Source organism: Myotis daubentonii, chromosome X, assembly GCF_963259705.1.
Source record: "Myotis daubentonii chromosome X, mMyoDau2.1, whole genome shotgun sequence".
NCBI classification, from domain to species: Eukaryota; Metazoa; Chordata; class Mammalia; order Chiroptera; family Vespertilionidae; genus Myotis; species Myotis daubentonii.
In genome coordinates this window covers 129,057,863-129,068,681 of record NC_081861.1, presented here as the reverse complement: position 1 = coordinate 129,068,681, position 10,819 = coordinate 129,057,863, and the positions used below count along the sequence as shown (strand labels likewise).

The 10,819-nt window shown below is 51.7% G+C and overlaps 1 protein-coding gene and 1 non-coding gene across 2 annotated transcripts; one reads left to right on the top strand and one right to left on the bottom strand.

Moving 5' to 3' along the window:
* Positions 1-8,054: 8,054 nt before the first annotated feature.
* On the top strand, positions 8,055-8,186 carry LOC132225401 (small nucleolar RNA SNORA9). The gene has a single exon (XR_009450913.1). It is a non-coding gene; the product is annotated as a small nucleolar RNA SNORA9 (small nucleolar RNA).
* Positions 8,187-8,349: 163 nt separating this feature from the next.
* LOC132224679 (testis-specific serine/threonine-protein kinase 1-like) lies at positions 8,350-9,456 on the bottom strand. Its single transcript, XM_059679784.1, has one exon. It carries the CDS (start codon positions 9,454-9,456, stop codon positions 8,350-8,352), a length of 1,107 nt encoding a protein of 368 aa, XP_059535767.1.
* Positions 9,457-10,819: the final 1,363 nt, after the last annotated feature.

The following is a 10,819-nucleotide window of genomic DNA, read 5'->3' as shown; positions in this document are numbered from 1 at the left end:
CCGTGTTTCCAGGCCTTTCTCACTGCATCACATACGTCTTATTTCAGTATGAAACTGAGTGGCTTCACATAACAAACCTTTATTATCTCACAGTTTCTGTGGCTCATTTGGAAGAAGTGTTGTCAGGTGAGCAACCCCGCTCCCGGTGGGTAGTAATTACAGCTGACTCCATCCCCCCCCACCCCCCCACGCTGCGGATTCACAAGGACACTTTCCATGATGCAGTCCTGCTCTGTGGCCTTAGAAAATCATAAAATTCCTTAAAATCCGGGCACTTTGGAAACAGCAAAGTTTCGAGGTCTCATAATGTAAGGCTGATAAATATTGCCCAAGGATTTAAGCAGGCTTTGAGCTGGCCAGCACTAGGAGAGGCTTGGACCAGCCCTGCACCTGGTGCCAATGGGATACAATACCTTGGAGACACACAGTTTTCAGGAAAGCTGTGGGGGGAGGGGGGAGCAGGCGGTGAAGTACAGGCCCGGTACCTTGCTATGTATGGAAGCAAAATGCTGGGGGAACACCAGGAGGTAAGACTGAAAGAATACTGGGATGTGACATGACCTACCCATCTTTGCTTAGTTTTCTAGGTGTAAATATTTATGCAGGGCTCTTGTTCTTTCCCTCACCGCTCCACCTCACCCCATCCCTCCATCCCTCCATCCCCACTGCTCAGCCAGAAATGACCAGAATTCACTTTAGGGAATAGTAGTTTTGTGCTTTGAGTCTTTTTTAAAAAAGGATCATTTGTTACCAATTTCACAGCCAAAAGCTTTTAAGCCCAAGAACCTCCAGGTGAGTAAAGCAATGCTGGTGTGTGCAACCCACGGGCTGCAAGCTGCTCTCAATCCTACCACAACCCAAAGCCCCCTTTTTATATCAAATATTTTTATTTATTCACTAGAGGCCCAGTGCAACTACATGAAAGAAAGTTCCACCAGATGGCACCCTAACACAAGAAATAGAAAAGAGCCCTGTAGTTACATGGACTTTCCACCAGATGGAAACCTAATGTAAGAAATTGATGCTTTATCTGGATTTATTTTGTGGGGTGGAATCTGGGAATTTGCGAAACCCTTTAGGGATTATGTTTTACCACATTTTTCACGGGCTTGCATTGGCTTCACTTCCTCTAGCCAATGATCTCGGTCCCCAGGTTTGACTGACAGGCATGTTCCCTGTGTCGCCCCAACTTTACCGCACATGTGTCCATCTCACCTTTGTTGGACCTGTCCCCACAGTGGTTTTCAGGGAATGGACTGGTTGCTCCTTGGCGAGTGTGACATTGCAATTGCAGCTTCCTGCTGAAGCTGCCTGAAATGGCCAGCTTTATAGAATGTCTGGCCTCCCTTCTGCTCCTTTTCTATTTCAGTGGAATCTAATTTGTTCCAGAAAGCTGTTTGAGAAGTGATTTGTTTGAAAACGGAATCATTTCTTCCCACTAGAAAATATTCACTGAGCAATTTCCTGAGATGTAAATAACATGAGATTTGACTCATACTGTACATTCTCTCCTTTGCCCCCTGAGAGACAGGTTACTAAACATACAGGTATCACCATGAAAGGGTTGTCAGTTCGGGAACTGAAGTTTTGTTTGACAACTGAGACAGTTTTCTGGGAACAATTTGGTGGAGAGCAGCTGAATTGTTTGAGATGGGAGACATTTAGAACTGAGGCTTGATCTTATTAATAACTAGCTAATTACAATGGTATCACTTAGATTATAGTATCACGCATAACTGGGGGATTTTCCATGTATAATTCTGCAATTGTTTCCATTTTGAGCAGCTGTAGAGTTGGAAATCTTTGTCTCCCTAGTCTTTCCAGAAAACTTAGAATACCTTTTTATTAAATCCACCAGTTGATTTGGATACCAATTATTGGAAACTTATCTAAGCCATTTGCAATGGGGGACCATGTTTCCAGGCCTTTCTCACTGCATCACATACGTCTTATTTCAGTATGAAACTGAGTGGCTTCACACAAAAAAATCTTTATTATCTCACAGTTTCTGTGGCTCAGGAATCCAGAAGCAGCTGAGTTGGGTGTTTTGGACACGGGGCTTCTTGGGGGATTTCAGCGCACACGTGGGCCAGGTTGCAGTCATCTGAAGGTCTTCCTGAGAGTGGAGGAGCCATTTCCAGCCCCTGCCATTGGCTGTGGGCAGCATGTGGGCCACTCTGAAAGGCTGCTCAGACAGCAGCGGCCTTCTACCAGAACTGGTGATCAGAGACACAGAAAGCCACAGTGTCTTTGCAAGCCAGTCTCAGCAGTGACAGATCATTGCTTCTGCCATCTGCTAGGCTCACACAGACCAACCCTGGTATGGGCGAGAACCCAGCAAGGGTGTGAGAACCAGGAGGCAGCACCACCAGGCCCAGCTGGGAAGCTGAGGCACTGGACAGAATCTCATTGCGCTGATGGGACCCCAGGTGAGGAATATATCCCTTAAATCTGAGTTCTGCCAATGAGGCAAATACCATCCTCTTGGGGGAAGGAACATCTCATTTCCCCTTTTGTGCTTGCTCCAATTCCTCTCACTTCTGCCTCTTTCAATAGTCTTCTTCTCTCCAGAAAAATCACTTTCTCCTCTTCCAGCCAGTCCTCCCTTTTACTTTTCCTTTCTCTCTGATTTAGTCACTTTTGAAAAAGCACACAAGGATTTTTATTTTCAAAACTAGGGGCCTAGTGCATGAATTTGTGCACCTTGAAAGGAACTGTGGTGGGCAAAGGGGAAGGTCTTGGCCCATCCCCCACTCCCCCACCTGGCTCCTCCCACTGCAGCCCCTGGTCCCCACTCTGCCAGCAGTCCCCACTCCCCTAGCCTCTGCTCCCATGCACTGACAGTACCAGCCCCACTCACACCTACTGACGGCATGGAGCGATTGGGGCCGGTGCCATCAGGGGGTGCGAGCCATGGCTGCTGCCCCAGTCGCCCTTCAGGAGCAAGAGGAGGTGGAGAAGCCCTCAGGGGCTATTGGGGCTGGCAGCCACCACTTGCACCCACTGACAGCACCTAGCAATTGAGACTGGCACCAGGTGCCAGCAGCAGGTGCGAGCAGTGGCTCCAGCAGTGGCTGTGGGTGAAAGTGGGGCCAGCGCTGGCAGCAGGTGCAAGCACGGGGTGGGCCGGCAATGCATGAGAACAAAGAATTTTCAGTAACCACCAGAGGCTCACCCCGATGACAGCGACTGGCACCCCACCTTGGCCTGGTGCCCCCACCCACCTGCTCCAGCATCCCACTGCGGCTGATGCCCGCCATGTTCCGCACGCACCCCCTGGTGATCAGTGTACGTCATAGTGACCAGTTCAGTTCAGTTGTTCTGCCATTCGGTCTATTTGTATATTAGGGATTTATATACGTAGACTAGAGGCCCAGTGCACAAAAATTTGTGCACTCGGGGGGGGGGGGTCCCTCAGCCCAGCCTGTGCCCTCTTGCAGTCTGGGACCCCTCGAGAGATAACGACCTGCTGGCTTAGGCCTGCTCCCGGGTGGCAGAGGGCAGGCCCAATCCCTAGGTGCAGCCCCTGGTCAGGCTCAGAGCAGGGCCGATTGGGGAGTTGGGGCACTGCCCCCTGTCATGCACAGAGCAGGGCGGATTGGGAGGTTGTGATGCCACCCTCAGTCACGCTCGGGGTAGGGCCGATTGGGGGGTTGGGGCACCGCCCCCGTCACACTAAGGCAGGGTTGATGGGGAGGTTGCGGCACCACCCCCTGTCACGCACAGATCAGGGCCCATCAGGGGGGTTGGGGCTCTGTACCCTGTCACACACAGAGCCACAGGGCGATCATGGGGTTGGGGAGCTCCCTCCTATTAGGCACAGAGCAGGGCTGATCAGGGGGTTGGGGTGCCTTCCCCTGTCACGAACAGAGCAGGGTCGATCAGGGGTTGGGGCGCCGCCCCCTGTCACACACAAAGCCTTAGGGCGATCAGGGGGTTGGGGAGCTCCCCCCTATCAGGCACAGAGCAGGGCTGATCAGGGGGTTGGGGTGCCTTCCCCTGTCATGAACAGAGCAGGGCTGATAGGGAGGTTGTGGCCCCGCCCACTGTCACACAGAGAGCCGCAGGGCGATCAGGGGGTTTGGGCGCTGCCTCCTGTCCTGCTGATCCCGGTGCTAGGAGGCGTATTACTCCTTTACTATATAGGATAGAGGCCTGGTGCATGGGTGGGGCTGGCTGGTTTGCCCTGAAGGGTGTCCTGGATCAGGGTGGGGGTCCCCACTGGGGTGCCTGGCCAGCCTGGCTGAGGGGATGATGGCTGTTTGGAGCTGGTCACACACTCTTCAGGGTGGGGGTCCCCACTGGGGTGCCTGGCCAGTCTGGGTGAGGGGATGGTGGCTGTTTGCAGCTGGTCACACACCCTTCAGGGTTGGGGTACCCACTGGGGTGCCTGGCCAGTCTGGGTGAGGGGCTGAGGGCTGAAGCTCCCAACTGCTCCTTTTTTTCTTTTTCTTTTTATTCTGGGCCAGCTTTAGTTCTGGCTCCATCTCTGAGGCCTCTGCTGCTGAAAGCAGGTATCTGGATTGTTTGTGTTCTATAATCGAAACAATGTATAACTCCAGCTCTGAGATCCTGGCTCACTGAAAGCAGGTTTCTAGGGTTTTGTTTAGCTTCTATATTTGTTACAATGTTTCAAACTTCAGGCTCAGAGGCGGGCAAGGCAGGCGGGGAACGTTGGAGTCCTCCATCACTGAAGCAAGCAAGCCTCATGTTAGTTTCAAGCTGCCTGGCTGCCGGCTGCAATCTTGGCTGGCAGTTAATTTGCATATCACCCTGATTAGCCAATGGGAAGGGTAGCGGTCTTACACTAATTACCATGTTTCTCTTTTATTAGATAGGATGATTGCCAGGAACGAGTCCAAGAGGAATGACAAATACATAAGTGCTCTGGCCATTGGGACTCGAGTTCTTTTCTCTGAAAGGACACTGACTTAGACTGCTGGAAGACTATTCTTTTGCAGCAGGGGTCCCAATGCTGGATTTGGCTTTCCCCAATTACTGTAGTATTTCAGTAAAGGCCTACCAGCTCATTTGGGGGATGTGTCAGGTGAGCAACTGTGCTCCCGGTGGGGGGTAATTACAGCTGACTCCATCCCACCCTGCCCTCTGGGTTCATAGGAACACTTTCCATGAGGCAGTCCTGCTCTGTTGCCTTAAAAAATCATAACATTCCTTAAAATCCGGGCACTTTGGAAACTGAGCAAAGTCTCGTGGTCTCATGTACCAACCCTGGTACAGCATGTGAGAAAAACTAGCCAATGTGTGAGAAACAGGAGGTGGCACCACCAGGGGAGACATCTGTAATACAACAATAAAGATTTTAAAAAATACTGTATGCCTGGCCAATGTGGCTCCCTGGTTGAGTGTCAACCTATGAACCAGGAAATCAGGGTTCAATTCCCAGTCGGGGCACATGCCAGGTTTGTGGGCTCCATGGCCAGGTTTGTGGGCTCCATGCCCAGTAGTGGGTATGAAGGAGGCAGCCAATCAATGATTCTCTCTCATCATTGATGTTTCTATCTCTCTCCCTCTCCCTTCCTCTCTGAAATCAATATATATATATATGTATATATATATATATATATATATATATATATATATATATTTTAAATTCTGTAATATAAAGAAGACATGAAAGCAAAGTAATGTTATAAACTAAATGCATTCTGGAATAAGACTACACTAGAGCCACAATGAATTACCAGATGTTTGCACCTGAATTATTTATTCTGCAACAGCTGTTGGTGTAGTCTGACCAGCGGTGTTAAATAAATGACTCGGATACAGATACCACTAGCAGCATTGCCACTAGAGATAGGATTTTTGTGCAATGGTAAACAAGTCTTGGAAAGCCAAGAACAAAACAAATGATTAATATAGTCTTCTGTCTGTTTACTTAGTAAATACCTTTGTGTTTCTTGAAAATCCATTCAAAAACTAGTTTTTCTCTCTATAAAATGGAGTTAGGGAGGTTCAAATATTACAGGTTTTAGATGCAGGGTTTTCACCCAGATGAAGATCTGGAGCAACATTTGAAAGTCATGTGAGAAATATAAAAGGTCTTCATTGCACAGGATATCGGACTCCTAAGTTCAAGTGTACACCTTCCCCCTCCCATTACTGTGACAGGGCTCTGGAATCCCTCCGCGCCCACCGTAGGGCCTGGCCTCCCCGGAGCGGGGCCGAGTGTCCGGACCAGCTGCGTGGTGGCCAGCAGCGGGCCGAGGGGTGGGGCCAGGCGGCGACTGACCACGGGGGAGGTCGTGGGAGTGGAAGGCCTCACCGCCTGGCTCTTTCCTCCCTTCCCCCGTGGTCGGTTCCCCGCTTGCCCGCGCTGGGGCCGGGGGTCCGTGCCGCCCTCGGGGCCGGTCGGGGGGGACTGGGGCCTGCGTGGGCCGGCCACCAGGCCCCATGAGGGGGGGCATTGGCTCCCCGGCCCACGGCGGGAGCCCGGCGTGGGCTGCCACCCGCCTGCTGCCCCCCCCAGCCCCGACCGGGCCCACACGTGCCGCGTGGACCCCGGCCCCAGTGCAGCAGCGGCGGCAGCGGAGTGGGGCGCGTGCCCGGGGAGGCCACCATGCTGCAGTGCACCGGCCGGTGGAGCTGGGCCGCTCCACCGGCCGCACCCCGTGTGCTGGGCCTGTGCCGCCCAGACGCACCGCTGCGGGAGTCCTGGTCCGCCCGCAGGCCGGCTGCAGGTGCTGTGCGGGAGGGCCATCCTGCCTTGCGGTGTGTTCAAGCGGCAGCAGCGGGAGCCGGGCGAGGACTGTGCCCTCCATCTTGCCTTGGGTCCTCCATCTTGGGACAGAGCCATGTGCTTCTTCACCGGAAAAAGCTGCTGCTAGCCACACCCAGGATTTCTCTGGACTAACCAATAATAATCAAGGGAAGTGCACGCCATCACTATGACCACATCCTGTACCAACTCGCACCTGGCCAATTGGCAGGGCCCACAGTCCCCTCTCCTGCCCTCACTCCACCCCCCTTTAAAACCCCCTGTCCCATCAGGCCTCGCGCTCTCGGCCACTGGACTTTCCGCTGTGTCGGTGGGTCTGGTGAACGGGGAGCGCAACCCGGCTTGCATTAAAGACTCTTTGCTTTTGCATCAGACTGACTGGCTCCCTGGGGGTCTTGGGAACTTTGAAATCTGGGCACAACAACCCCTCCTACAGAAATGCCATTGTAAGCTATAGGGGCTGGCTCCACTCCCATTGACAGTTACTGGCTGGGAGGAGCAAAGGGGAGATAGGAGAGAAGAAATGAACTTCTCTCAGCTCACGATGGGCAGAGGGCCCCGCAGTGCCACAAGGACAGTCACCCTCAGCACATTCTGGAGCTGTGCTGTCAGCCTGTCTTAGAGGTAAGTCATCCTGTTACAGCATCCACTTTTTGTCTAAGTCCCACTATTTAGTCCCTTTACCACCAGCCTTAGAGTCAACAAATTTTTTAAATATTTAGAAATCTATTTTTTATAGGTTTTATGTTCTCTTTGGGCCCCAGGTAGATTTCTGAAAATGGATTTAACACTTCCTCTAATGTTTATTATCTCACTAAAATGTTTGCATACTGTGGACCCAGCAATTTCACCTCGAGAAATGTATCATAAAAAAAAGTATTTCTTTTTCATATGTGCACCTTTTATTGACTTTTATCAAGTATGTTACAGAGTTTTTATCTTGCCAAACCATGTCTGAGTATTCAACGAAGTAAATGGTACAATGGACAGCCTATTCACCCATCACACATATTTTAGTACAGTATGCCATTAAATAAGTTCCACCAACCCATCTAAGTTCATTCCTCAAAATCACAACACAATTTTGCTGGAAAAAATGCATACTTTTCAGGGAAAATATGTGGCTCAAAGTACAAGAGATTTGTTAAGATTTTTGGATTCCAAGTGAAGTCTTCAGTTTAACCAACAATCCCTTGTTGAATTAATCACCCAGTGTCTCCTTGGCTTGTGCAGCAACTCACCCAAACACTGCAAAATGCAGGCATCTTGCCTGCCACCTCAGATAACATCAACATTATTGCTCAGTCATGGTTGACAACTGCAAGCCTTCAGTGTGCTTGGGTTTGGGGTGATCCTATGCATTCCTACAGTACTTGCAAGAACAGTTGGAAACAGTTTGAGGCCTTTCCCTGCTGTGTCCGGACCAAGGTAATAGAAGTTTCAGAAGGTCCTTTTCTCCCTTGCAGGTCTTGGTGTGCTGGGCATGGTGGATCTACAGTGTCACATGGTAACCACTTGGCACATACGGTTAAACTTAAGTATTCAATTCAGTTTTTGTTCACAGCTGTGAAGTAGGCCTCATTTCCTGCCAACCCCTAGACCCTGTGAGAGGCTCACTGGGTCTGTGTATCTGGGAACTTGGAGGAGCACCCTTCTAAAGCGTCCCCGCTCAGATGCCCAGTTGTATGGGCGAGGCTCCCATCCTCAAACTCGGAGACCTGTGCTTCTTCAGTCTCCTCCTGGGGTCTTGACATCTTCTTGTGCTGTGCCTCCTCCTGGGACTCCAAGTGGGTGACAGATTTCTTTTCAGCGCTGGGTCCGGTGGTCTGCAAAGGCTTGGTGCCCAGGAGGCTCCCTCGATCTTTGCTGGTAGTTGCAGGGGACAGGGCCCGGGGCTTGGGCTGCATCCAGCTGTGGCTGAGGATCTCATCAATGTGCAGCCGTACGGTGACATCTGGCTGCAAGATGCGGTAGATGAGGTCCTTGCACTCCTTTGTCAGGTGTTTCGAACGAGGGAAATTGATACGGTGCTCCTTCTGGATGCGCAGCATCTTCTTGATGTTGGAGTCGTCGTAGGGCATGGAGCCACAGACCATGATGTAGAGGATCACGCCCAGGCTCCAGATGTCATAGACCTTGGGCTGGTAGGGGATGCCCTGCAGGACCTCAGGAGCTGCGTATGCCGCTGACCCACAGAAGGTCTTGCTCAGGGTCAGGCGGCCGGTGTCATCCCGCAGACAGCGTTTAGAGAAGCCGAAGTCAGACAGTTTGATGTTGAAGTCCTTATCGAGGAGGAGGTTCTCGCATTTCAGGTCTCGGTGGACAATGTCCAGATCGTGGCAGTACTTGATAGCTGATGACAGTTGGTGGAACTTCTTGCGAGCTTCATCTTCATTCAGGGCTCCCTGGTTTTTGATGAAGTCGAGGAGATCGCCCTGGACCCCAAGCTCCATGATAATATAGACCTTGCCCTCTGACGTCTCAAAGATTTCATAGGTCTTGACAATGGAGCGGTGGTTCAACATGATCAGGATCTCAATTTCCCGGGGAAGGAATTTCTCTAAGAAATCTGCAGGGGCTTTCTTGCGGTCAATGATTTTGACTGCCACGTTGAACTTCAGGCGCTCAGAGTACGCAGATTTAACTTTTGCGAAAGAGCCCTCTCCCAGATTTATCCCCACAATGTAGCCCCGTCGCTTGAGAACAGTAGCATCATCCATGTTGTTAACACCCAGCACCTCTAAGGCTGTCCTCTGCACACCTGTTAAACATGGGCTAGTGGTGTCCTCGTTTACATAGGACAGGGAGTCCTCTGGGCGGGCTGGGCTTGCTGTTCCTGCCTCCTGAAGGCCCAGGCTCTGGGTGGAATGTTTCGCATTGTCTCCTAGGTGACCAGTGGGTGAAGTCATAGAGGAATGGTGCCCTGCCCTAGCTGGTTTGGCTCAGGGGATAGAGCATTGGCCTGCGAACTGAAGGGTCCTGGGTTCAATTCTTGTCAAGGGCACATGCCAGGGTTGTGGGTTTGATCCCCAGTAGGAGGCATGCAGGAGGCAGCTGATCAATGATTCTCTCTCATCATTGATGTTTCTCTCTCTCTCTTCCTTTCCCTTCCATCTGAAATCAATAAAAATATATTAAAAAATAAAATACAAAATAAAGGAAGGGTGCCCGGAGGGAACGAGGCTCTAGGTTGAGCCACTGGGACTCAGAATCCCAGAAGGCTGGCCAGTGGGCTGGAGCCTACTGAAGACCTGCAGAGAGCAGCCTCGCACTTGGCTGGATCTGGGGTGCGGGGGCGCTGTGGGGACACATTGGTCTGGCCATACCTCCAGTCCTAGAGCCAAGACTGCTTGTTGAGCAGTAGGGCTGGTTACTGCACTGGGAAATCCAGGGTGTTTGTAATAGTCCGAGTCCCAGCAGGAAACAAGAACACTCTGGTTGGGGCAGTCTGAGGGTCTCATAAGGGCATAAGCTACAAAGGTGGGAGCAGAGTGTTTAAACCTCAATGGTAGTCATACTCCTGGAAGAGACAGGGATGATCCCTGGCATCTGGGAAGGGTAGTGCAGAGAGGGAAACCTTGAGAGAGGCAGGACTGTAGGTGGAGGCAAAGTGACTCCCACAGGCAAGGAGCTGGGGAGAAATGTCCCTGATCTTTTCTCCCTTCTTCAGTCCTGGAATCCTTCCCTGTGTCCACACAGGTGGCCTGTGGGCCCTGCCGCAGATGGAGCAGGGTAGAAGTGGGTCAGGAGGGGCAGAGCCTCCAAGCCTGGGGTCACTGCTTTTAGGAAGTCATGGCTCTGCCCTCTCCTGGCTGGTTTGGCTGGACTCTTAACCTCCCATACTTCTCTGACAGTGACCCCGCTTGGAGGACAGCTGGCAGGAACTTCTGCTCTTGCTGTGTGTTCCTTTCTGGGGGTCTGCACACCCCGAAGCCTTGGCAGGGCTCCTGGCATATCTGGGGCTGGGGCAGAGCTGGACCTGGATCCCACATTGAGTACCAGCAGCTCCTGGAATGCTCTGAGGATGTGCCAGTGGAAGAGTCAGCATTGGAAAGGGACCAGTTTCTGCCAGCAGTGGGGCCC